Raw genomic sequence first — 27,762 nt, forward strand, 5'->3', positions numbered from 1 at the left:
AGCTGATCTGCAAGTTCACAACGTGCAGATGTAGATCAGCATTTGAAGTATTTAAAAATGTTTTTCAAAATAGTGAAAAAAAGGTAAAGAAGTTAAGGCATAAGACCTGGATCATAATAGTAGGTGTTTTCACATGAAGGATAGTCTCGCGTATAGCCAGACAACTATTCTATCTCCGAATGCTAGTATAGAGTCTGGAACTACACCTCCTGAACGGCGAGTAATGGAAGCTGGCATTTCCGTTCATGAAAATATATTTGAAAATGTAATTTCTGCTAAGCAGCAAGCTAAATATGTTTAGATGATTTTATATATATTAGGATACATTTGCGCAATGTTAAAAACGAAACGGAAGTGGGGAGGAGGCTTCACTTCCGCTATAACCAGATACTCATCGTTCTTCTTACGTTACCCCAGACTGTATGACCGGAGCATTTCCAAATCGCGGTCAACAGTTTTATTTCATAGGCTGAGGTTTATTCACCATTGCGAAGTCTCCTAGCCCTAGCGAAGGAGCGGCTGGGTCGTGACAGGGACAGGTCGTGTCTGACTGTCTGTCTAGTGCCTATGAGTGAGGGCGGGTGGAAGTGGGCGTGGCTTTTACAAAATTGTATAAGATGCTGGCACCCTGTAGACAATATGCCTTCCGGTGTGTTCCAAGATTTCTAGCGGAAGTGCTGCGTTTAACGGACGTTACGTCATGCGATGCGGGTCTGTTTACATTCCCCTGCGAAAAAACTAAAATAGATTGTAGCTCTTAACTCGCTCTTAATAGGTGTAACATTGCTTGAATCTATGTTTTTGTTTGTATATTGTTTATTGCGAGCGCAACCGACGGAGCAGGAGAGGTAGACCAGAGTTTTTCGTGCAGGGAATACGTTTGCAGGTACACCGCACTGTGAAAGAAATACAGCTTCAGGTGAAATTCTCACGGCGGAAGTTGAACGCCTTCTGCCTTCTATTGTCACCAGGCTTTTCTCTTCGGAGATGAGTAAGCCTGGCTACGCGAGGCTAAGATGCTGGTGGGCAGGCAGTAGGGAGTGGTCATTATGGACAGAGGCAGGATAGGCCCAAAGCAAAGTACCTCGTCCCCTCCCTTCATAAAACAGTATATCTGCTTCCTGAGTTTCTTACTCAATAGTTCCCCTAGAGGTAGGGAAAATCACATTGACATTTCACCCCTGTTATGGCTATACTTAAAGTTTTAAGCAATATATTTTATAATTATAAAATGTTCACCCCAGTAATTTGTGTGTTTTTAGCAAGATAAGCTGAAAACTAATCTCTCAAGTCAGATTCAGGTATAACAGCAGAATGTGTCAGCACCATGAATTTAAACATGTAGTGCTGTTGTTAGCAGGAATAAGTAGGTCAGAGGTCAGAGAGGCAATATTGTCGGTATCAGACAGGTAACAGTTGCGGGAGTCTATAGCCGTTTCACAATGCGATGCTAGACCCCTGGGAGATGGATTTCTGAGGTGCACTGTGACTGACGCACGCATGCACACACGCACGCACAGGATCTGCAGGTTTTTATAGTAAGTGTGACCTACGATCGCAACAATTAAGTGTAACACATACGATCAGTAAGCATGTTCTAAAATTACATTTTATTCTGTATGCATAATGAATACAACATTCAGATGATTAGATCAACGATCTTTAGTGCACTATCACGTGACCTCAAGTAACCAACTCTCAAACTAGAAAGAATACAAAAACAAATATGTACAACAGCAACTTCTTAAAATGTGCTTCAACAAGTAAAGAATAGGGAAAAATCATGTCAAAAGAATATTCTTCCACACGTTGCTATACATTTTCGGGTCAATGAATCCGCCTGCTGTATATGTGTATTCATTTTCATTGATTATTGTTCAGTGAGATTGATGGATCTATTTGTTAATGGTTCATGTTCATATCTCTTATCAATAAACATTGTTGTCATCTGACCTGACGGAGATACTCTATGTGCATGCATGGGTCACCTCTCCACCCTCCACCTGCTGGCTAACTGTGAACCGTGAGCTTGCAGTTTCTGTTTGACACTGACCTTTCCTCGGGGAAGTACAGGGGCGTCACAGGGGGGGGGGGGGGGGGGGGTGGACTGAGTTACTAGGGCCCAAGGTGGAGGGAGGTGCCTTAATTAACATTTGTAACTCAAATTTTGCTTCTGGGGGGTCCCTGGAACTAAATATTTTGAGATGGGGTTCATGGCCAAATACATATCATTTTGGGGGTCCTTCACATGAAAAAGTTTGAGCACCACAGAAACAACATAGAAGGATTTGAAATATTCAAAGACTTGCAAAACTTTTCACGATTTTTCAAAAATAGCAGATCTACATCAAGCCAACAGCGCTGTGAGCATGTACTGTATATCTGCTATTTCTCAATAGTCAAAGCACAAATTAATGCGTAATAATGCGTTCCCAGACTAAATGGGTTAAAGCCCCTCCCGTTATGAAGAACATTCATGGGGGGCCCACAGTGCATTCTTGTACCCAGGGCCCAGAATTTGGTGTGACACCCCCCCCCCCCCCCCCCCATCTGACACCAAGGCCATGCTAATATGACTGTCTGGATAACAACCTTGCTCTGTGCAATGGAGCACTCTCTGCCTGCTTTATCAACTGTCTGGAGCCCACCAACAAAACGAGGATTGTTTTTGGGAAAGCTTGTGTCTTGCAGAGGCAAGGCCTCAATGGAAAAATACCAAGAACTATTTGCCACTGACCCCACGTGTGTTTGATTGACATAATCTTGTCATATTCAGTTAGATCAATACCTATGAACTGGCCCCACGCTTAACTGTCATCCACTGACTGATCATTCATATACTGTACCATGTCAACAGGGCCAGATTATCCATTGGCCATGTCGGGCATGTGTCCAGGGGCACATGGCAGTCAGGGGCACAAATTATATGATTGAGGAAAAAGTTTAATTGGAAATTCGCCTTCTTTGACCCGTTGAAGCACCCAATCACAGCGCCCGGGGGGACGGTAGGTTTAGGGAAACTGGTTTGGGATTCGCTTAGATGTCTTTCTCAACCAATGAGTCAGTGACTGAACGTCTTTTAGAGGAAGCATGCTATAAACAAACTTAAGGACACCAGTGTATCTAAATACCCAATTAAACAGTTGTTTCACTGCGGTGCTTTTACCACCTTGGGTTAACTACAGACATCCGTGTGGATGCCTTTTACATTTACGATACCTATCCCAGCAAGCACGGTCAGGACCTGGACCAATCAGTGACGTCTCTATTAGTCCAGTCAATCTGAGGTTTGACCCAAAATAAATTGCAATAGTAATGGTTCAAGGTTTTTTATGATCCTTAGGGTCATCCAAAACACATGTTAAAAATCTTCCAAAATATTCTTGTGGATCAAGGTAAATTCAGGGGGTTCAAGTTTGGGTCCCTTCACTTACTATAAAGGGGGAAAAAGACCTAAGAAAAACGTCTTAAGTAGCATGTGAGGGGTCTAACTATGGGGTTTTCATGATTCTGAATCCATTGCAAGCATATGTTTTGCACGAAAAACATTCCTCGGGCTAAAAATGGACCCCACAAAATTGTGAAAAGTGATGACTCATCACTAAACCATCACTATACCTATTTTGGAAGATTTTTAACATGTGTTTTCGACCCTAAGGATCATAAAAAACCCTGAATGATTACTATTGCAATTTCTTTTGGGTCATGCCCCTTTTTAGCTTAGATTGACTGGCCTATTGGGGCCAGATCAAGTCAAACCATGACTAGTCGGATCTGGCCTAGAATATCACCTGATTTCAACCAACATAAATTAAGCCCTCGAAAAAAGACGTCCTGGATTAATCAGAGAAGGTCCGATCGAGGCCAGATCAATATTATAACTAGTCAGATATGTTCCAGAATGTCCCAGAATATAACCTTACACGCTCATATTTCAACTAACATTACAGACAATAACAATAATCCTCTAGTCCATATGATGTCCTGGTATTGATGTCAAGATCATCCCATATGGGCTGTGATCTGGCCTAGTTCTGAACGACACCGGAGTCACCGGAGGATGTTATCATAACGTCATCGTGACGTCATTTGGCTTGCAGGGTACCGTACTAACGTTTTCAGCACAGTTCAACGAGGCTGGATGACACATTGTTGTGTGTAGGGATGGGTATCGTTCACCTTTGAATCGATACAATACCTTTTTCGATACCTGGGAATCGATACGATACCCTTTTCAATACCATTTTCGATACTTTTTATTTAAGTTTAACTGCTCTACCGCAGAGAGGTGATGATGATGATCACACGGTGTGGCGGAGCGGAGAGTATAGACGTTGGATAATCATCATAATAATAAACATTATAGGCTATTGTCGGCTATTTTCACAGTAGGCTAATGAGTGTAGCCTACTAAAACAGTCATTAAAATCTCAGTAGCTCAAATGTTACAGATGCGACCGCCGACCGGCCAGGGGTGCGTTCCAGAGTATCGAAACGAGGTATCGTTCGTTTTTACGTGAACCGATACCCGATAGTATCGACGTCATGCAATCGATACCATTAAAAGTATCGCAGACGATACCCATCCCTAGTTGTGTGTGCCCACATGTCGGTAAAGGAATATAAATGATATAGGGACATCTGACCACCTCCATATAAAATTGCATATTTTGGCGCAACGTAGGCCTAAGACATGGCTTAGTTTATTTAACTGTGCACTGTGGAGCTAGCCAGTCTTTTTTCTCCTTTGTGTGTGTGTGCATAGGCGCTGAGTTTTGTCCACGCCACCGGGGGCAGAAACCATATCGAGCCACGCCTCCCCCCTCCCCCTGTTGCAAAAAAGGGCTTTTTTCCACTGGATACTTTATTTACAGTTTGTCAATAGTAGGCCTACAGCGGTACAATTTTACAATGAATGTTCAGCATGTTTCAACATTTAAGTTTAAGCACCATATTATCAAAGTAATTGCATTGAAGAAGACATTTATTGATGATCTCACAAAAGATAAGATACTACGAGCACAAGCAGAACGTTTATACTTTTTCCGCTCGTGCAGGTGGCTGTGCTGGCGGCCTCAGCTGGTTCACAGTCACTGCTGTTGCTCGTGCTCGCTGCTGCTGGCGCTGGGGTCTTGCTGGGCCTGGGAGTGAAGAAATGTAGCTTCTTTGCCGGCAGCCCGCCGGCAGGTCTTGGTTCTAACACTGGCGGCACCAGCAGGGTCTTCTTGCTGCTGTCCTTTGCCACCTCTGCAGGTCCTGGAGTCTGGCTGGCCGGAGTAGCGAAAAGCAGAGTCTTCTGGGTCAGGGTGCATCTCTTCTTGGCTGGAGGTAGTTTCATCCTTGCTGTACAATAATGAGTGAAAGCAATCTACTGTATGCAGTCTTTTATTCTCCTCCTGCCAGATGAAGACAATAGAAGTCGTTCTTTTTCTTAGATTAGGCTACTATTTCTATGCATTTGATGTATTACCTTGCTTATTGTAAATTGCTCTGGATTAAGAGCGTCTGATTAAATGCCTAAAGTGTAAATTGTGAGAGTGTCGGGGTTGCCATGTATGCTTATTATAATCAACTTTGGGCTTGTCTTTCTGGTGGTTGTGTTTTTTCTCTTTTTTTTCTGAAATGTGTTGAATTGTACTGTAACCATTAATGTCATGCAAATCTATGGTGGGGGGTGGAGGGGTCACTTCAATTTGAGGTCACCCTGGGCACCACGCAGGGTTAATCTGGCCCTGCATGTCGATGTAATATTTGGTGAGAGGGACAGCATTTGTCTTTATGTACTGTTTATCTTGTCTGCTGTCTCTCAACATAGTAAATGACAAATATACTCTGATCATTCTCCTGTCTTATTTTCAGTGTGGACTAATTTTGTCTTTGGGAATGAGACTCGAGTCGTTGTTGTTGTTTAAAATATATATCTATTCGAGATTACATCTGACAAGCATGTATTTATGCATGTTTGCCAGAAGTATGTTATTAAGATCATAAAGATGCCAGAGTAAAACTAAAAAGAAAGAACAGGTTAAAGGACTTAAAGTAAATGCAAATAATCAATGAGATTCAATTATTTTAAAACAGCACAAAAATAACTAATTCAAATACTTAATTCTTCCTCTTCCTCAGTGAACTTGAGCCCTGTTGTGTACTTGGGCCGAACCACCATCTGGTAGATGTGCTGTTTGGAGTCACATGGGTAAACTGTGGTAGCTGGGATGAGGGCCATGTCGTTGTTGCTGACCCGCTTGAAATCCTGGACATGGAACACATACTTTCCTGCACAACTTAGCACAACCTTGTTTTCGTACACAATGCTTTTTTGAAATTCCGCGGGCAAATCACCGTTGTTTCGTTGTGGTGATAGCCTTGCTGCCGGGCAGGTGATATTGTTTTTGCATTCATGACTTTTAGTGTACAACTGTGCGGACCAGCTCATGTCTCTGAAGAGGGTGAAATAGGCACTGGTGTGGACAGGTGTACTGAAAGAGTCTGTGAGGCTGGTGTATTGGTTATGCTTTCGATAGAAGTACCCGTGTTTTCTATGATGCTGGACTTCCTTGTCATCGAACTGAAAGCTCCATGGTTTGTCGGTGTAGATTCGGGGAGTGTAAGGTCTCCACTGGAGTACAAGCTCACCAAATAGTTGACCTATACGCAGGGCACTGAACTGAAAACCAAGCAACTTCCCAGCCTGGTAGCGAGGGTTTTGAAGTCTGTACAGGTCTTCAGCTGAGATCATAGGGAAACGGATGAGTTCCAAAAGGCCAAACTGATCCCCAGAGATAGGTGCACTCACGTGCGCGGCCTCCCAGCTCTCCAGCCCCTGAAGAACATAGGACTCACTGGGAACCACCAGGTCAGAGCGGGATAGCAGAGCCTTGACGGTCCCCAGGGGAACGCTGGTCCAGGTTGGGGAACGGACGAGTGCCTCAAAGTTCCAAGCCAAGTAGCGGAGACAGATCTTCTGCATGGCCTTGTCGCCTGTGTGGACTGAGTATTCATACAGAGAGATCTGTGTCTGGAAGGTGGGGTCTTGAGGAAGAACATAGACGAAAAGTTTCCTTGACTCCTCCTGAAGCCGGTTCAGTCTCCAGTCGGATGCCATCTTGTGAATGCACTGGGCTGAAGATGTGGTGATACCAATCTCTCGTGTGTACAGGTACCTGGAACATACAGTATACAGGACAATCAACTATCCAGGGAGGCGCAGATAATGTTAGAGAGGCAGGGACTGACATTTCTAAAAAGGGCCTTTTGGTAGAAATATCGAAAATGGAGGTCTGCAATTTTCGGTGCGTGATACCACTCTGAACTAAGCATGATCAAGTCAATACTGGAGATGTGGTGTAACGGCATGGATTTCTACATAGAGAGGGCAATTCTTTCAACATAAGATGCTGCATTCAAATTCAGAAGAGTTTGGACAAGACAATTCTCTTGAATGCTGATATCACCTATCCAACCTAAACAGCGGTTCCTGTTACTGTACTGTTAGCCTCGGAAACCCAGACATTTTATTTTGGCGATAGGAAGAAAAATACTGTACTGTGTACATGGTTTATATAAGTCAGCCCACACACACCAAAATCCGAGGCAATATTCCTTTTACCTGACAAAGGTGCTGACATACTGACGACAGTCACAACTGACGTCAATGCGGAGGCTGCTGAGGTTTATCAGTGAGACGTTGAGGAAAGAGGCCTCTGGGTCCAGGGTGAGAATCAGCTTATGGGCGCAAATGGTCTCCAGGGTGCCGTTGTTGCCATCTTCCACAGTAATGTTAAAGTCACAGTCACGTCCACTGTCAAACAGCGCCCCCAGGAGGTCAGATATCTCGTTGCTGTGCTCCACTTCATATTTACGTCTCACATTCTGGACATCTGCCTCTGAACGTATTATTAATGGAATACTGAGTTTACAAACATAAAAAGGACATTATACCAAAAACACAATAAAACTCTTAATTAAAATGTATTGTACAAAGCAGCATAAATTGTCTTATAGGTTAATTATGGCAGAAGTATTATTTTTGGCTGAATTAGAAATTCCATGTTGAAGGTGGTTGAAAGAATGAATGTAAGTGCAGGTATTTTCATTGACATTTTAGAACATTAGTTACATTTACATGTGAGATAATACACGTTCAACATATTTTGGGGGAAATATGTCTTTGATAACCAGGCATTGTACTATACTTTACAAGAGATGCCTGATGAAGGCCAGAGTGACCAAAACGTTCAATAAAGGTTTAGTAAGTGAAGACAGTTGATCTCCCCCTTTCTTCTCATTAAGAGATACAAAATAAAACGTTGTAGAAATCCAGTGACATGACTGACCTTGCATACAGATCACACCAGCGTCCTCTTCGTGTTTACAATCAGAGACCCCCCAGCCCCTGAAACCACATCTGGAGAGCTCATCCTCCGTCCCAGTGCAGGTTAAATCATCCATCCAAATGTGACCAGAACCTGAGCCAGGGAACGTTATCCAATTAGCATCATTTGAACTGGAATCAACAAGCCATACACTATTTACCATTTAGCATTGTGATATACTCTGTTTTGGCACTTGGTATACTTTGTTACAGTATATTCCCTCTTTGCCCTTTTCTTTGTTGTCATTATTGTTATTATACATACTGCTGCATTGCCTCAAGGAAGTCAAAACAAATTAAGTTTTACTCTTATGTACCTGTACACAAGAAGTAGCTAACAACAAAGTCCATCTTGAACCTTGAACCTTGTGGCTGCTGTTTTTTATGACACCTTCTTGTCGTTTGCACGACTGACAAGCATTATTGCGAAAGGAAAACGATAATGAATGCACCTTGACCGTACACTCCTCCAGCAACCGCAGCCTTGGCATCAGCGAAGTTGAGATAGCGACACACCACTTTTGCTTCAGCCATGTCCCAGCCATCGTCGCACACCGTTCCCCACTGGCCATTGTAATAGACCTCCACACGTCCCTCGTTAGAGGACGGTCCCCCAACCAGCCTCACGTGTCCATTCTGAAACCCTGCAAGCACAACCAGAGAGTCAATTTCTGTTTGCCAAAAACATATGGACATACATAGTTACAATACACACAAAGCCAGATGTAGGAGCGCTTAGCACCGCTCAAAGAACTATAATCTGAAAAGAAATAGGTCTGCAACAAACACCAAACTTAAAACAATAAACAATATAGGCCTACATCTATTCAAAAATCATCTACATAATTCTGCCTGAATTAAAATATTTGTCTTGCAGTGGTCTAAAGGCAGGGTAACAGGAATGGTGGTCAAACAGATTGCTACATCATTATCATTATGATGTTTTCAAACAAGCCTGAAGTAACTGATTTCATTAATAAAACAAAGAAAAGAAGAAAAGATTAATCCCTGGTTTGACTGTGGGCCTTTAGCCTTGTCTGCTGCTTGATTATTGTGAAGATAATCACACAGCATTTCCCTTGGATTGTTCATGTGAATGTGTTCATGTGGCCACATGCAGCTTATTCAGGGCTCTCAGCTGTCAGTCCCACCCACCAAGACCGATGTTGACCAAGAGAAGGACATAGGATACGAAGAAACACTCTCTCAACATTTTTCATGTGCTGCAGAGGATAAGTCTGGAAAACAAGTGGAAGACATCTGTAAAATCTTACAAATGGAAAATGTGTTTGTTGTATGCAAAAGTTGCTAAAAATGATCACCTACACAAATGCACACACACACACACACACACACACACACACACACACACACACACACACACACACACACACACACACACACACACACACACACACACACACACAAAGAAGTGAAGGACCATATTGTTGCAACAAAGGAGGAAGTAAGCTACACTCCCAAATGACTCATGGCAGATTCAACTGTATAACCCCAACCATAACCACACTCAACCCATTTACTAGCACAGTAATGTACATGAGTTACACAGCCAGTCACAGCCAGTAGTCCTCTCTGAGGACTAATGCATGTCGGAACAATAACGCTATACGCACCCAGGAAACCCATAAGCTCTGGGAAATGAAACCCATGCGGTCTGAGTACACACAAACGCTAACTCTTGCAGCTTTAGGAATGTTCAGCCAGGTAACTACCGGTACATGAACACAAGAACTGAACTGCACACAAGTTCTACAGACTCACTCTAAAAAGAACACTAGTTGACAACCTGTCTTGATTAAAAGTGATAATTACATATACTGTATGGGTTGATATTCATTCTCACTCAGCATACCGGTAGATCCTCTTTTATCTCCTACTTCGACATACATTGAATACAAGTTCACAACACGTCCAAGACCAAACCCAACCAGAGCTTGTATATTTCCTATTTCTGGCATGCTTACTCTCTGACTGATAAGCACTCAAGAGCTCTGATTTGTGTAGGCTATGGATAATTCTGAAATATTTTAGGCTGTAGTAGCAGTTTTTTGGTACAGGGACATTAGAACTATTTGTGGTTTTCGTTTATTCCCAAACAGAAATTGTAATTTGCATTATGCTAGTTTAACAAGATGAACCAAATACATTACAACTTTATAAACTGCTCTAGAGGAAGAAATACATAATAATTCTTACCAAATTTGAGACATTTATCTTGCAACAAATAGATATTTGGTGAAATGCCTAATGCTGAACTGTTAAAAAGTGTTCCTCGATTTGTCCCATGCATGTGCTCTATTTAAGTAAGCCAAGGGGGGGGAGAGAGAGAGAGAGAGAGAGAGAGAGAGAGAGAGAGAGAGAGAGAGAGAGAGAGAGAGAGAGAGAAAATGGAAATGGAAATGGAAGAATGGATGCGGTGTGGGGAACGGTAAACATTATTGCGACCAAAGGTCGCAGTTTATCACTGACCAGATAGCCAAGACATGGCCCATATCTTCTGTGTGGCTGGTTCAGATAGGGATTTCCTTGTATGGGCATAAAATATATTGTATGTTGAGATGTCATGGGAACCACTCTAACAGAATCCCATATATGGAGATCCCTGATGTCATCAATATTAAGCCCATATCTAACAGGACTTCATAATGTGAATGCCCATATATGGAGGAAGACAGCCCATATCTGGTTCGGCTGGTTCAGACAGGGATCTCCATGTATGGGCATAAAAGGGATGTACTACAGTATATACAGCACATGGATCTCCATATATGGGTAACTGGTCTGATATACATCACTGACTGGCCAGAAGGCAAGGGCGAGGTTGCATGTCGCCCTGAGGCATCTTACTAGTACTCCTACTCTGTGGATGAGTTGTTGTGCATGCCATTTTGATAACAGAGTTTAAGGATTTAAACATTTTAAAATCTTTAGGTTTTGATTACTGCCTCATTTCAGGCGCACTGCTATCATTTAAAGTAGACACAGTGTGAATATAAAACAAAAAACTATGTCTTCAGATGAACAAGCTAGAAGCCCTACTCCATTCTGAAAATAAATAATTAACACTTGTCTGGACTGATCGTAAAACATGGAAGAAACTGTAAGCCTATAACCCTAACCTAATATTTGGCTAGAATTTGTTTGAAAATATTGAAATCAAACTCAAACTAAATTTTACTAAAAACTATACTGAAAAATGAAAGGTTGAACAATGACAACGAGGGAATAATAGTTAGCCTAGTAAACTGACTCCTCCTGCCTTCTGATTCGAGACCCCTTAAACTTTAACTTAAGGCTTAAAGTCACTATTGATCTTGTTTGCTTGCCCTGTCATTATCAAGTGTTTCCTTGCTCTGTGAGAGCACAGGGCGAGGCCAGCACTAGACTCCATGGCCTGGTTGTTTTGCTGAGGCCTGCCAGCTGTACTGTATACTTTTATGTGTATATTTTATTTATGATTAAAGTAGTAACAGCTTGAAAAGAACATTCCAGGTTCAGTGATGAGATGTGCTGACACGACCACCTTCCTGGACCCTTGATGCTCAGCATCCATGACCATGAGAACTTCATCTAACCATTAAGAAAAATATGTTTTGTACAGTATAGGCTATAAATGTTTTGTCTGTTCAATTCCACATTATCATATCTATATAGTTAGTTGAAACCACAGCTTCTCAACATCAGGTTTAGGGATCGACTAGCCCAACGACCGACATAACATTCAACCTGGAATTCTCCCAGCACTAAGAAGAAGGTTCATGATGATGCACATTCAATCTCTGACCCAAGTGCTGGACAAAAAACAGTAAAAAAAAACACTGGTTAACAGCAGAACTTTGTTTATTGCTGGTCAATGTTTCATCCTGGGTACACATGTATAGCCTCGTAAACCAGACTCCTTCAGAAGGCAGGAGGAGTCAGTTTACTAGGCTAACTCGAGCTCAGTCCTTGTATATTCCAGGATGATAGAGTGATTTGTACTCCATGATATGATATATGATATGATATGATATGATATGATATGATATAGTACTTTATTGACAGTTCACACTGAAATTTGTCTTGCGACACAGCAGCCATGTATGCAAAACGTAGCCTATAGGCCATACATGGGCAACTGCATGATAGTGATATGATAGTTACCTACTCCTCCCGCGAGGGAAATTCGGGTATCGCAGCCCAACCCAGCTGCTTTTTTTCAGCTTAACCCAGCTGAACCCAGTGCAGCCCACAAGGAGCACGAGGGGGGGAGCAATTAGGGGTTAAGAGTCTTGCTCAGGGACACACATCGACATTGCTATCCTGGCCGGGAATCGAACCTGGGACAACCAGGGGAACTGGTTCCCCAGGCAGGCTCCCTAACCATTCAGCTATGGCCGCCCTAGCTCTGGTCCATCGCTTTCACCTCCCGCATTGCTCCCGGTGAAGCTCTGACAGACCCGTCGGGAAACGCATGGACTCGAGATTGTCGGCCCCGCCGAGCGCTCAATACTAGTGAAAATAAACAAAACCGTTTCACTACTCACCAAACCAAAGGTCGTTTTGCGCTGTTGAAAGTCTATTCTCCGCGGTGGTGAACCCCTCAGCACCCCACCCACTCTGCAAAATACACTATTTTTGGCATGAAATAAAGTGCATCCAACTCGACCGCCGCTTATTTCCGGGTTGTGAACCATTGTATCTGCAGTGGCCGCTAGGTGGCTCGAGGTGGGTGCGTTTTATTTCATGACAAAAATAATGTATTTTACAGAGTAGGTGGGGTGCTGAGGGGTTCACCACCGCGGAGAATAGACTTTCAACAGCGCAAAACGACCTTTGGTTTGGTGAGTAGTCAAACGGTTTTGTTTATTTTCACTAGTATTGAGCGCTCGGCGGGGCCGACAATCTCGAGTCCATGCGTTTCCCGACGGGTCTGTCAGAGCTTCACCGGGAGCAATGCGGGAGGTGAAAGCGATGGACCAGAGCTATGGCCGCCCCATCAAGGCATGGCGGCCCGGGGGCCACATGCGGCCCCCACCTTCACTTAGTGCGGCCCACAGGTTGATATCGGAATACTGATATATTATTGATTTCAGCTGTTACAATTCCAAAATATGCAAACATGACCCACTTTAGTAGCTTAATGACTAGTACTAGTCCAATGTATTTGTTTTTTATGTTCATAAAGTTAACACAAGAACCTATAAATGCATTTGAAATTAAATAAACGTTTTACTTTTTAGAATCTCAATTTTAAAATAGCTAAAGGTAATTCAGGATTCCAATTAAAAAATAGCAAAAATAGTCAGAAATAGCCGATCTACAAGCTCAACATTTTTTTTGTTTTAGCTTGTAGATTGGCTATTTTTGACTGTATACGCATTGTGGCCCTCTGGAGTGAGTATGAAAATATAGTGGCCCTCTCCATCATCAAAGTTGCCCACCCCTGCTATATAATAGGCCAAACATTTGACACAAAATAACAAAAAACAAAAACAAGACAGGATTACATACATAAGGATACTACAGACAAGAGCAAAGTCCACAGCCTAGCCTACCTCTGGCTAAACTCCTGATTAAGCCTTAAAGTCGACTGAGGGACAAAGAACCTTTTTAGTCTGACCTTATTGTATTCTGGAACACCATATCTCCTTCCTGAAGGCAGCAGCTCTATAATGCAACACATGGCTACTGTTAGAGCTAATATTTCTTGCCAACCTTAGAATGCCATATCCATACTTGTTAGATTCCATGGGTTCTGCTCTGGGTCCATGCGTTGAGGCCATTGATCATCTGGTAGATGTTTGGGCTGGGGGTCTCTCTGGTCACTGCCTGTCCGCACGCACGCACGCACGCACGCACACACGCACGCACTCACTCGCACACACACACACACACACACACACACACACACACACACACACACACACACACACACACACACACACACACATGACACACGCACACACACACACACACACACACACACACACACACACACACACACACACACACACACACACACACACACACACACACACACACACACACGTTTCTGTCCGGAACTGCTTGTGTGGAGAGTCTGTTGTTGTCAGGGGGACACAGTTAGTGGTAACACACAACACAACACTACGCACGCTTACATGAGAACTTTAAGCCGACAAGCGGGAGATAAACGTCTATAAAGAAACATTTGCGTTGTTTGTTTGTATTTATATTTTGGTTTAAGGACTAATTACATTGCAGAGGTAAGTTCACGAAAGAGTGTTTACTTGAGACACACACAAAATAGCCCCATATTGCATATTATTGTGTTCGTGAGCACAACCATATGCAGCGACGGGTTTGATTGATTGATTGAAGACTTTATTAGAAGTTTGCATAGGAAAAGGTACAGTTTCATGACGGTACAGTTCACTGGTACAAGGTCTACTAAAAGGAGATCCATGAAAAGACTAAGCTTATTTCCACAGGAAACCATTTAAGTATCTCATATAACATTGAATGACAGACGAATAGAACACAGGTGAGGTGAGGACGTGAGGTTCTATATGGGGCTACACACAAAACAGCTACAGTGGTGCAAGAGAATGTATACTATAACCTCAACAACGCACCGCACGGCTGTTGGTAATCAACACCAGCTCACTAGCAAACCATGAAAGTTTAGCTAGAAATATTTCTTGAATTGAATGAATTAAGTAAATGTAAGTTCTACCAGGACTCTTTATCAGGTAAACGAAAATATTCTCGAACTCAACTGATGGCTGTTTGACTGAGGATTATTAGTCCAGAGTCTTGCTTATAAATGGTTTATAAATGGTATTATTAATTAGGGCACATATACATGATTCTTATTAGATGACTAATAAACGTGAACTGGAAGAGTCTGGTAAATTGCAGATCAGATGTGACTTAAATTTGTTAAATTGGCTTCTTTGGTTTCTCCAAAATGTAAAAATCAAGTAGGCCTACATGGTTTCGAATATTTGACATTTCACCAATTGCTACAAAACCTGTGGAGATATCCAGTCATCATGGCATAAACAATAATTTGAAGGGTAAATATAGGTCTGTTAAAACAAATATACTATATATATAAAGTACTATGCCTGTTCAAATGATGTGTACTTGACTTTTTTAGAGTTTTCCAAACCATGCTTTTAATTCTTTACTTTTCCAAAGATGTATGGGTCCCGACCCACTGTTTGGGAAACAGTTGTGTGTAATCAGGTGTGTGTGTGTGTGTGTGTGTGTGTGTGTGTGTGTGTGTGTGTGTGTGTGTGTGTGTGAGAGAGAGTGAGCCGCCGTTTTTAATGGTGTGGTCTCTGCAGATACGGCCCACTACACCACACCTTGGCCTGTCACAGTTTTATTCTATGTTCCGTTTATTTGTGTGACAATTAATCGTCAATTTAAATGTGTAATGGTGACAGCTGAGCTCCCACCTCAGCCATGGCTGACAACATCCCAGCTGCTGCCAGCGGGAGCGAATCACCACAGGCTGCCAAGAGAATGAGACTGGACCATGTGAGTTTGTATCACTGTTTTAAAAAGCTTTTTTATAAAATGCTTGTAAACTGTTGAATACAATACAGTGTCTTTGACAATTTAATAACATGCCCAAAATAGGGATGCCAGGCAGATATGGAACTCTGCTTGTAAACAGACATGGCCTCGTGCCACTCCTTATGATCTTTGGTGCCATACTGTAGCCAGGGCGGCTGACGGCGCGCTACACACAGTTGCGACAGCTATCGTGTCCGCGTAGTCTGAGAATGTGTCTGTGTAGTCTGAGAATGAGTGGGGGAGGGGGATAGAGAACGGACCCACCGTTCTCTAGTTAAAGGTAGGGTAAGTGATTTCACTTAAGTTTCAGTTTCATGTAGGTGACAGCCGGGGGGCCTTCCACCAAACATGATCAAGTGGGGGCAGGCCTTGGTGTGCATACGGCCCGCCCCCACTCGACCATGATTGGAGGAAGGGCCCACTCTATCCTGAATGGAGGAAAACTTGTCACCCAACAGTTTTTGAAACTGCTTTTTTATCCTCACATGAGATAAGGCCAAATATAGACCAAACACTCTGTAGTAACTGGTACTATCAATCATGTGAATTAAATGAAATCACTTACCCTACCTTTAATGGCAGTATGTTGACACTGTGTTCACGTCCTTCAGAGCTTTTTGCGAGGACAGATTAAATGCGCAATGCATCACGTGGCTTAATTTTTGCAGCTGTGCCAGCCAGTATCATATTTCGTGCATTGTCTGTGTCGCGACCAACACAGGCTTCTTGTTGCCAACCTTCAATCTTAAGTGCAAGTGTGCAACTCTTTGAGCATTGCTCAGCGACTCAATTATCGGAATAGTTGTTTATCATAAATCTTCCTCTGGATGTTGCCGTTGCACTTCAGGAGGACGGCAGCAGTGCACCTCTACCACCCCCACTAGATGCTGTGATGTTTGAGGAACCCAGCCATCCCAACAAGGTGTTGGAGGGCCTGAACAGACTGCGCCTCAACGGTACCTTGTGTGACTTGATCCTGTGCTGTGAGGGACAGGAGTTCCCCTGCCATCGTTACGTACTGGCCTCCTTCAGCCCTTACTTTGAGGTAAACACACAACATTTATTGACCTGCTGTTGTTAAGGGAATGTCATGGATATCAAACAAAATGATAAAGCTGTAACTATGAACGCTCCAGTCCAAGCCAAACATTAACCTTTTTGTTTCGACCTTGCACAGGCCATGTTTACATCTGGCATGAAGGAGTCCACACATGAACGGGTGACCATCAGTGGAGTGGAACCTCAGACGATTGGTTTGTTGTTGAGCTACGCCTACACGTCAAAGGTGTCCATCTCCACGGCAAATGTGCAGGTAATTATTACAATTTACAATTTATAATCCAGAGTGACTTACAATAAGCAAGGTAATACATCAATACAATAAGCAAGGTAATACATCAACATCAATACATCAAATGCATAGAAATATCAATCTAGACAAAAATGACAGGTAGACGAGCAACTAATCAGTAAAAACGCTATATTTAAAACCTAAGAAATGCTATCTGGCTTTCATGTATGGTCATTGGGGGGTAGGCGAGTGCTACGGTAAGTGCTATGGGCTTAGGTGGAGTCTGAAGAGGTGAGTCTTCAGGCCACGGCAGAAGCTAGGGAGTGATTCTGTTGTTCTAATTGCGACTGGGAGTTTATTCCACAGTTTGGGGTGTGTGGGCAAATTGTCTTGGACGAGGGGATTTTTGTCCTGGGGTTTTTAGCGAGGGTTCTGTCAGCATCCCTGTGTTATCATCATTAAACCTTATTCATTCTCTCAGTTTTTGAGTTATTGACTTATTTTTGTTCATTTGGTCTATAGGCCCTGCTGGCAGCTTCAAACTTGTGGGAGGTCACGGCTGTCCGAGAGGCCTGCTGTAACTACATGGAGCGTCACGTGGACACAAACAACTGTGTGGGGATTTACTGCTTCGCTGACGCTCACTCCTGTAAACCTTTGGTGGAATACAGCATGGATTATGTTCTGGAACACTTCAGTGTCGTCTACCAGCAGGTCAGTGAAGTCAAGTTTGTTTGACTGTTGTTGGCTCTATTTCCTATAAATTTGTTTTATTACCATTGTGCAACCTTTTCATCGCCACAACTCGCCCAGACCTGGGTTGAAACTTTCAGTCATTGGTCAGTGATTGAGTGACAATTATAAAAGATCCACAAAAAGTTAGAAACTTAACTTAGGTCCATTATATCTCCCCTTTAATAATACCAATTAGTATTGTGTTTATATAATTTTTATTGTTTTTATCTACTTGCCCAAAGGTCATGCCCACTTGCCCGAAAAGTTAATAGTCCATTATAAAGTGATAAGCAAGATTTTAATTACCGCTCAATTTAACACTTATTTCTTTACTTTCTGGGGCTGTGCGATAAAAATGGTATACTGTACCTCAATATTTTACAAATCCAAATACCAAATACCTACATACAGTAGCTATGCCTATGATTGAATATGTCTATGGTTTCATACTTGTTATTTTACATGTTTAAGTGTAGCATAAGTAAAAACAGCACATTATAGGTAAACAGTGCTCTTATTATACATTCCGCAAGACAGAGCGCTCTGGTCACATTCAGGTGTTTAGACAGATATCTCTTGTGTTTATATAGACAGTTGCACCCCCTCTCAAATCAGCACTTGCCCGGTCGGGCAACCTGACTGCAAACTTCACCTGCCCGAAGGTTTTATTTACCTGCCGGGGGCAGGTGGGCAAGCCTTAGTGTCAATGCCTGTTGTTTTCCTATTTGTGAATCCTGACGATCATTGAGTGTTTGAACTGAAACACTGAGATAATGTACTGTATTTTTTTTGAGCGGTGCAAACAGCGTCTGTTTGTACGTAGTATGTCCCGCCCCATCCCACATTGACCAAGCTTCGCGGGACGCTTAATGAAACTTTTACATAGCACTGCTCACTTGACTGGGTGTGATCTTTTTTTTTTTCTTTATTTCCTATCCCTAGGAAGAGTTCCTCTCTCTCTCTATGGAAAGACTTATAAAGTTTCTTGCCAGTGACTATCTCAACGTGCCCAAGGAGGACATGGCGTTTGAGGCAGCCATGTTGTGGTTAGACAAGGATCCTACCCGCAGGCAGAGCTTTGAAAAGGTCAGTTATCTCTTTTAACATGGGAGCCAATGGGGATTCGTTTTTTAGTTTTATCCCGCCTACTTACTGTTTCAGCTTCAGTCTAGAACACATATATCAAACTCAAATCCCGGGGGCCAAATCAGGCCTGTGAATGAATTGTCTTTATTTTCCTTTGAATTTAATTACTATTAGAACTGTCCCTCTGGTATATTGCACGCACCACCATAATACCGTACTACAATTAAATTCCCACATAAAATAAATAACCAGGGTTCTATGTGCTCTCTAAGGTGCTGGAGCTGATAAATATCCAGTTAGACTAGTAGTAAATAACCAGGATTCTGTGTGCTCTGTAAGGTGCTAGAGCAGATCCGTCTACCTCTCATCAGCCCGTCCTACCGTCGCACCGTGAGCGAGTCTCTGGACGTGCTGAAGGATCACAAGGGCTGCCGGAGGTTCATCTCGGAGGCCAAGAGACAGGCCAGGACCCGGGGCAAGAAGCGGGCCAAGCCCTGCGGTACCACACGTCCAGGCAGGAGCACAGGTACCCTGCCTCACATATCAGGCCGTCTGTAAAAGGTGCCCTTTCAAGACCATGAATGCAGTTTTTACTATGGTGAAAGAAATGCAAATGCCCTCTTTCCATACCATGCCTGAAGGCAGCAATCAAAAGTTAGTTAGTTGTGATATCAAGTACCGAAAATAGCCGACCTCCGTTGTGACTTGTGAGCTTGGAGGTCGGCTAGTAAAATGTACTGGGTTCATTTATTGAAACCAAGTATTGTATGAAATTAACAGTGCAGTTACAGGTGGACACTGGTGATTTGAACTTAACAGCCAAGTTCAGCTGCAAATGACAAACATATGGTATTTCCTACAATAACATTAATGCAGATTGAGGTTACATGAACAAAATGAATCAATTTAGTGCAAATTATAACTTCAACTGAGGGGTACGCTCACAATAAGACAAACAGACAGACAGAAGAGAGGGAGAGGAGGAAAAGGGACAGAAGTGTACAACAAACGTCTTGCCTCCATCACTTACTTTCTTTCACACTCGCTTGTTTGTCACAGATTAAGAGAAGTTTTTTTTATTGAATAGAGGTCACTATATTAGAGGATTTACAGTACTACATTTTAAAAAGTATCAATACCCTATTATCAGACCCTGACGAAGACCTAGAAGGTCGAAACGTGTTGGTCAACTTGTTGTCCTGCTCAAAATAAATCATATTTTTTCACTAAAGACGGTGTGCCTTGGAATTCCTTTCTCTTTAAGTCTGCTGTCTACACCTTTGAAATTTAGCAGTACTTCCTTGGAGGATTTTTTTTCCCCCTATAGTATTGTATTGCATACGCACAACCCTGAAATGAACTGCTACACACACTCACTTCAAACTTGGTTAGATTTTTTTTCTTTTTCTGGCTGTACAGAAACATACCTTGCTCAAGCTTATAACGTGCTGCAATGTGGTGTGTAGGGGACGCGTTGTGAGTGAGCTAGTAGATCGGCTATTTCCGCTATCAATTTTATTTTTTAAGTATAAAGTTGTCAGATATGTCTGTAATTTCTTTGTATATTTAGGTATTGTGTCATATCTGCCATGTGCAACCTTCAAAGCCTACAAGCCAAACAGAAATGTAATCGTCAATGACTAAAACACAATTAAATCGTTAATTGCAATTATTTGAGTGACGATTAATCGTCATGCAATTTGTCATAATCGTGACAGCCCTACACACAGCCTCATTATTGTACCGTTTGAGTGCTTCAGGCCTGGGAATGGGATAGTTTTGGGAAGTGTTTTGGAAATTAACTGGTAAATATGTGAGGGAAACCTGATTTTGTTTCTCCTTAACACATGGGCTGCTAAGGTTTATAACATTTATTGCTGTAGCTGCTGCCACCATTCACTTACGCTTTGTTTTGACGTGCCTCGCAAGCTTCGTGCGTGTGCACGTGCGTGTCCACTGACGATTGAGGAGGATAATCCATTTGTTTACAAACGCTCGCGAAACTAAAATCCAAACCGGGACCGACCATCGCGGTAAAGTGTCGCCGTGAAAACAATCAGATCTCTGCTTCCCTGGCGCTGTTTTCATCTCATTCATAGATAAAGCCCTTCTTATGTTTCAAAGTAGAATCTAAAGCAATGTAAACTGCCTCCGCATTTTCTCCCCCTGTCTCCTTGCCTGCAGCTGCGGGGTGACGTAATGGACTCAGGTCATTCAGAGGGCAGCTGCAGGCTCGTACAGTTAACTCTTCGTTGCCTCGTCTGTCAACGAGATAACTTCCTTTTGGCAGGGGGACACCTAGTGGCCTTAACTCGTCCCTGAACGAGTTTGGCTCCCCAAGTGTTAAAGGGGGCACCTAAAGGGTTACTGTCACTTTAAAGGACCTACACCATGAATTTTCACTTTTTCTATTTTAAAACCTTTTTTTTTCAAAAAACTTTTTCTCTTGGTATTGCAGCTGGAGAGCCTCATTATAGTAGAGCTAGAACAAACAAAAAGAATGGTCAGTGTTTTTTGAGGGTTAAAACCTGTCTAAGACTCAATTTTGAGCATATATTTATACAAAAAATATAGTTTTAAAAGCATGGTGTAGGCCCTTTAAGAATCATCTGAAAAAACAAGTTAATATTTTTATTGTGGGGATGCGCAATTATAAGCCAATCAAATGAATTGTCTGTATAGCCTGACTGTATGACTATTTACTGTACTGGTCAGCTGTTGTTGGGACAGTTTCAGACTGTTTGAGGATCCACACGGGAGAGAGACCACATGACCTACTGTATCATATTATTATTATTTCGGGGCTGACAGCGGACCCTTAAATCTACCTACTCTTAAATCTATCTGTCACCGCCCCACGCTCCCTCTCCCCTACTTCTGCCCCTCTTGTTGAAGTGATCGTGACGATGGGAGGGGAATGTCGCCATAATGTGGACTCTGACAAGATGAAGAGCTATGATATCCTGACCAACCAGTGGAAGACTCTGGGACGTGTGCCCTCTGATGGCCCTGTGGTGATGTCAGGTGAGTAGAGGGCCTGTCACACTTAGTACATAATCAAATGGCAATTATTTGAGATAACCACATTTGATTTTTGGTTGCATAATCACCATAGTTGTTTCCATGTTGAAACATTTCCATACATTTTCCAGAAATAGTGGAAATGGCAGATCTACAGTATGTGACGCGTTGAGAACTTGTAGATATTTCTGCTATCTAAAGAAAATGTGAACTAATGTGTGAATTATGAACTAATTCACTATGTTATTTATTTATTTATCATTTTCTGCCAACATTCCGAGTATTTCACGAACCTTCGAAAAACCCAGATGATTATGTGTCGATCCAATCCGGACACCGATGCTCTTAACTTTGACTGCCAGAATATTTAATCAGACTATGTAACGTCCGAAGCCCTTGAGAACGGAAAAGCCTTAAGATGTCATCAAATTAGAAACATGGCTCAAATGGCTCTGACAGGTTCTTTTGGGGGTAAAAAAGAATTAAACATTGTACAAATGTATGTAAATATAGTACTCAAGAAAATGTACTTAGCCATTTTTGCACTGCAAATTATTGTTCTTGTTCAACAGTGACAAGTGAACCATCACAATAATATAGATCTAAGCATTCAAGTTTGACAATCAATCAATGCATAACTTGTTTTAATTCTGCTCTTCTCCCACCGTAGGCTCTACAGTGTACTTGGTGTCATACAATAGACCGATGTGGCGCTATGACGTTACCTCTAACTCATGGTTAACCATGGCTTCCATGAATGAAAATCGCCATAACTTGAGTAAGATCCAAAAGCGATGGCATTCGATCTTTTAAGTCAACTACTGTGTGTAAACTTTTCAATTGAACAACATTTCTAATCAACCTATCACATTTGCAACTTGATACATTTTTCTTGTGCTTGAAACTATAGTTTGGCGCTTGATTGATTGAAGAATTTATTATAAGTTTGCATAGGAAAAAGTACAGTTTCATGACAGTACAAATCACTGGTTCAGGGTCAACTAATAGGAGATCCTAGTAAGCTTTTCGGATTATATACACAGGAACCACTTTATGTATCTCATATAACATTGAAAGACAGACGGATAGAACAGAGTACTTTTCATAGTAAATTATCAGTAACAAAAGGCAGTCATAAATAAATGAAACATGCCCCGTTCAAAGTCACTTAACTCCACTTTGGGGCAAACTTGCCAAGCTTTTCTTACCTTTTTAACGTGGGCGTGTGCATGTCCATCGTGCATTAGGGGTGGGCGATATGGTGATAAATATCGTTGAGACCATACAATGTCTCCACGATATTCCTTTTCAGAGATATCATATACTGTATATCGTGATACAATGAAAGAGCCTTGTTGAATACAGAGATTCATTGCAGAATTCATTTAAACCAAAATCTTTGTCTAAATCAGTAGTTCTCAAACTTTAAAATGTCAAGGTCTCCCCTTAACTTTAACCTCTACTACAGTATGTAAGTTGCTCAACTACTGGTCAGTAGCGGTATTGCAGGTATTTCCAGTGGGGGACTTGTGGACACACAGCGACCGGATAAAAGAAAGCTGCAGCTCCCTTTGTAAAACGAATACTGCTAGTGTGCTACACGACTGCGGTTTTCACAATGACCCTGAGCGCAAAGGTGGGGGCGTGGGGGGCTGCAAGGGTGATGACCGACTCAACTGCTATTCATGTTAGGCTACGTCTCCTACAGAATAACAATCAGAGTAAACGCTGTTGTTGCTAAAGCTACTTCCTGAAAAGACGGCAAGACGCGCTGTGATTGGCCGGTACTGCTTTTTCTTTTAGTTTTTGTTACCTTGTAGGTGGTTGTACTGTTAAGTAACTTGATAAATAACCTTAATAACCAACACGAAAAAGAATCGTGATAAGATTGTATATAGTGATACAGCTTCGGAGCATATTGTGATATTGTATTTTTCCATATCGCCTACCCCTATCGTGCATCCGATGGTGCACAGATAATGCACGATGAGTGTGCACACCGTGGTACGTTCGCTTTTGCCACTCTTCCCTACACCAGTTTGCGTTGCTCCCCCCTATCCCCAGCCTCCCCGTTCGTCTTCCTGTCTGTCACCATACCATTGCAAGATGTAATTGTAAAGGAAATCATTGTGATTTCATTGATTGATTGAATATACTTTATTAGAAGTTTGAATAGGAAAAGGTACAGTTTCAAAAAAAAAAAAAAAGGATACGCCCAAGAAAGCCTATGGCTTGTTGTTTTTTTTTTGGCACCAGAATATGGATGCAGGGCTTCAGATTATTAACAAAAGTATAGCCATATTTTGAATATCGTGATAATATCGTAAATCGCAGTTATTTTGGTACCAATAATCATGACATTTTCTTATGGTCCCATCCCTACCTGACACAGGCCTGGTGATGCTGGACGGCTACATGTATGCAGTGGGTAGCCACAGTACTGAGCAGGACTCCATGGACCGTTACGACCCCCGTACTAACACTTGGAAGCTCATCAAGTGTGTCGGCATGTCAGCCTATTGTGATACCAAACCTTCTGTGGTCTCACTGGATGGACTGCTCTATTTTATTGGTACGGAACAGGTTGCACGTCAGCCGTTTCAGCCTGCTGAAGAGTAATCAGGGTTCAATTTGCTGGGGAGAGGGGCTATGCCATTTGTTGCAGGACGGCATATATATATATATATATATATATATATATATATATATATATATATATATATATATATAGGGTGTGTGTGTGTGTGTATATGTCATAGTATATTAGAGAAACAGCACATTCGAGACGCGGAGCACTCGTGGTGCGGCACGGGGCGGAGCAAGCGGTCGCCAATACAACGTACTCCAGGCGGTGCGCCGCTCTATTGTCCACGACACTGCGAGCGGCTACCGAAGCCCCCCTGTATCCACGAAGCCCAAACGAGTTACGAGGCCCCCCTGGGTCCACGAAGCCCCAAGCGGCGCGAAGGCCAGCGGACCTTGGTCCTGCTCTTCGCCCCCGAGCGCCGCAGGCGCGAGTGGCCGCGAAGAGCGGGCCAGGGCCGCGCGGCCGGCGGAGCGCCGCGCGAGTTACGAAGCCGTGGTGAATGCAATCGTTATATTTATGCCCAGGCCGTAAGGCCTGGGCAAGCGCACGTTAAACGCCCTGTCCAAGTGACTACAATGGAGCTAATGGCTAGGCTAGGCTAGGCTAGGCTAGGCTAGGCTAGGCTAGGCTAGGCTAGGCTAGTAAATAAAGAGTAAACACTTCCGGTCTGCGGCGAGTTCAAAGCGTGACGTAACTCTCTTATCCAGTGGCTGACGTCGCCATCTGGTGGTGATTAGTGTGTGGTGAACGTCAAAACGAGTGCTCCTTGACAACTTTTACTGGTTTCTTGAACATACTGTAACATATATATATATATATATATATATATATATATATATATATATATATATATATATATATATATAATTGAAAATGTCCAAAGCCTTTGGTATTCCTACTTGTCCTGTTGATATTGAAGTGTGTGTGTGAGTGTGTGTGTCCTCTTGGGCCCTATAGCCGGCCTTCCGAGTTCTGATAAGCCAAACCCAGCCCAGGTGGCCAAGTACAACCCTGAAACATCTGTGTGGACAGAAGTCACTCCTATGCAGCTTCCCCGTGATGCACCAGCTGTCTGTACGCTAAATGGAAACATCTACCTCATAGGTATTGTAGCTGTTCTTAAACATCTACCTTATAGAGCATCACAGTTTAACAAGTTGTACCCTGCACTTTTTTCAGCTTTCTAACATTATATCTCACTGTAATGTACCCGGTGATGTGACGGGACTTCATTTCCCATGTTGCTTTGGCCAATTGTGACGTCATTAAGCCGCGCCGCCTTCATAGGCGGCCATTCTAGAGCGGGCAAATAAACAGCGTTTTCTCATACTTTATCTCCAGATCGCGGCGAAACCCGAAACCCTCTTTTTACCGGGCTTTATCTATGTGCAGGATCTTCGCAGCAGCAACGTTTCTCCTCTGAGTGAAAAAAGACAAGTAAAAAAGACGTGTGGAAGGAAGTAAAACTTTCATAACATCCTGCGAGTCACTTCTACGGGCTGTTCTATATAGGGGAAATAAGGTGGCACAGAATGTAAAAATAGGTGGCACAGAATCAACCACCCCTCTTAGTTCCATAATGGACTCGCTTCACCTTCCCTATAGTTTGGGAACCCACTAGAGCCCACTGACACTATCCTGTTCATTCTCGTTGATCAAATAGGTGGTAAAAGTATCAAGGGCGAGACGGAAAACACCATGGAGTGCTATAACCCCAGGACAGACCAGTGGAGCGCCTGCGCCCCCATGAAAGAGAAGCGCTCTGCGCCTGGCGTGGTGGTGGTGGAGGGAAAGATCTACGTGCTGGGAGGGAGGCAACTACACTTATCGTAAGACCCTGCTTTTATATACACTGGAACATGTACTGTATATAAAAGGGTTTGGCTTTTTTGGCTTCAGAAACCAAAATTGCACAGCGTAGATATGACTAATAACTTCAATATACATGGAAACGAAAATCATTTAATACTTAAAAAAAACAGTTTTAAAATGTTTGAACATTTTTCAAGATGGTGATAATTATGGCGATTATGCAAAAATAATTGAGATCATGTAATAATTGTGATGCGTCCACAACAGACATCTCTCTCATGGCTATTGTATTGGTCTCTCTCTTCGTGCAGCCTTCCCAACAGCATCGAGTGCTACTGTTCAGCGACGGACTCGTGGGAGATGGTGGGACACATGTCTAGTGCTAAACACAGCGCTCGCTACGATCTCAACTGCGTGACTTTCAGGCTGAGGGATGACTTCCCACTTCCAGCTGAGGATGTTGATGATAATCATTATGATGATTATGATGAATATGACGAGGATGCTGAGGTTGATACTGATGATGCTTGTTCATTTGGCTATAGTATCGATCAATATATATTTAATAGTGAGTATATGGAGTCATGAGCCCTGGACTGGCACCACTGGATGTAGGCTACTGTGTAGCGTGACAGTCACCTCCTTAGTTTAACCATAGACTGTAAAAAACGATATGGACAGTGGGAAGCCATTGAGTTTAACCCACTTAAACCACATTAGTCCCTCAGGGCTTAATATTTCTTTGTTTCACTGCCAACAGTCTGTATGTTGCTCATTTGTGTATATTCTGTTTATTGATTGTCCATGATATATGATTGTGTTCCTCTTTGTACAATAGTGTTGCGAGAGTCGCATGAGCCGACTTGGTGCCATTAGAAGTTGTAAACCAGGGGGACAGAATAGTAAATCTTCGCCACCCCTGAATTTCGGCACCTCCGCGCAGCCAATCACGGGGCCGGGGTTAGTTTGGGAACCACTGCTCTATGATACTTTAATCCACATGTATGGCATTTGAATACAGCCCTTTTCTTTTCATCTCTCCTTCATTATTTAAATGAGTATGATGTGAAAAGCTACTTATTATAATAAATGGAAATAGCAGATTCCTCAAACATGCTGTAGCCTACCTTCAACCCCTGCCACCAAGTTGTTAATGCGATTCAAGTTCTGTATGGGTCATTCTGCAAACTTTCCACGATAAACACTTCAGAGTGGATCACATGTGTATTTTTTTTTTTTTAAAGCAATACAGCAAGGTATTTTGCTGGCATTTTAATACACAGTATC

General features: G+C 42.6%; 2 protein-coding genes across 2 annotated transcripts; one reads left to right on the forward strand and one right to left on the reverse strand.

Annotated features, from left to right (window-relative positions):
* Window positions 1-4,856: 4,856 nt before the first annotated feature.
* Window positions 4,857-9,448, reverse strand: LOC308288859 (galectin-3-binding protein B-like; the record flags this gene model as incomplete). Its single annotated transcript, XM_080730334.1, has 6 exons — window positions 4,857-5,343; window positions 6,106-7,163; window positions 7,610-7,886; window positions 8,337-8,468; window positions 8,827-9,018; window positions 9,442-9,448. The coding sequence occupies 6 exons, from the start codon at window positions 9,446-9,448 to the stop codon at window positions 4,997-4,999; spliced, it is 2,013 nt and encodes a 670-aa protein (XP_080586460.1). The 3' UTR covers window positions 4,857-4,996.
* Window positions 9,449-14,489: 5,041 nt separating this feature from the next.
* On the forward strand, window positions 14,490-27,642 carry LOC308288217 (kelch-like protein 24). Its single transcript, XM_080729590.1, has 13 exons — window positions 14,490-14,622; window positions 15,811-15,904; window positions 16,791-16,988; window positions 17,121-17,255; window positions 17,757-17,948; window positions 18,912-19,055; window positions 19,395-19,581; window positions 21,951-22,079; window positions 22,747-22,854; window positions 24,469-24,648; window positions 25,621-25,767; window positions 26,327-26,492; window positions 26,787-27,642. The coding sequence occupies exons 2-13, from the start codon at window positions 15,830-15,832 to the stop codon at window positions 27,061-27,063; spliced, it is 1,938 nt and encodes a 645-aa protein (XP_080585716.1). The 5' UTR covers window positions 14,490-14,622; window positions 15,811-15,829; the 3' UTR covers window positions 27,064-27,642.
* The last annotated feature ends 120 nt before the right edge of the window (window positions 27,643-27,762 follow it).

This window comes from Nannobrachium achirus (assembly GCF_963921795.1).
Source record: "Nannobrachium achirus genome assembly, chromosome: 7".
Classification (NCBI taxonomy): domain Eukaryota; kingdom Metazoa; phylum Chordata; class Actinopteri; order Myctophiformes; family Myctophidae; genus Nannobrachium; species Nannobrachium achirus.

Excerpts from the sequence above, each read along its gene's own strand:
- LOC308288217 (XM_080729590.1), top strand. The coding sequence starts at position 15,830 with ATGGCTGACAACATCCCAGCTGCTGCCAGCGGGAGCGAATCACCACAG. Across the intron at positions 17,256-17,756 it reads TCTCCACGGCAAATGTGCAG|GCCCTGCTGGCAGCTTCAAA; the intron begins GTAATTATTACA and ends TTTGGTCTATAG. Across the intron at positions 22,080-22,746 it reads TGGCCCTGTGGTGATGTCAG|GCTCTACAGTGTACTTGGTG; the intron begins GTGAGTAGAGGG and ends CTCCCACCGTAG.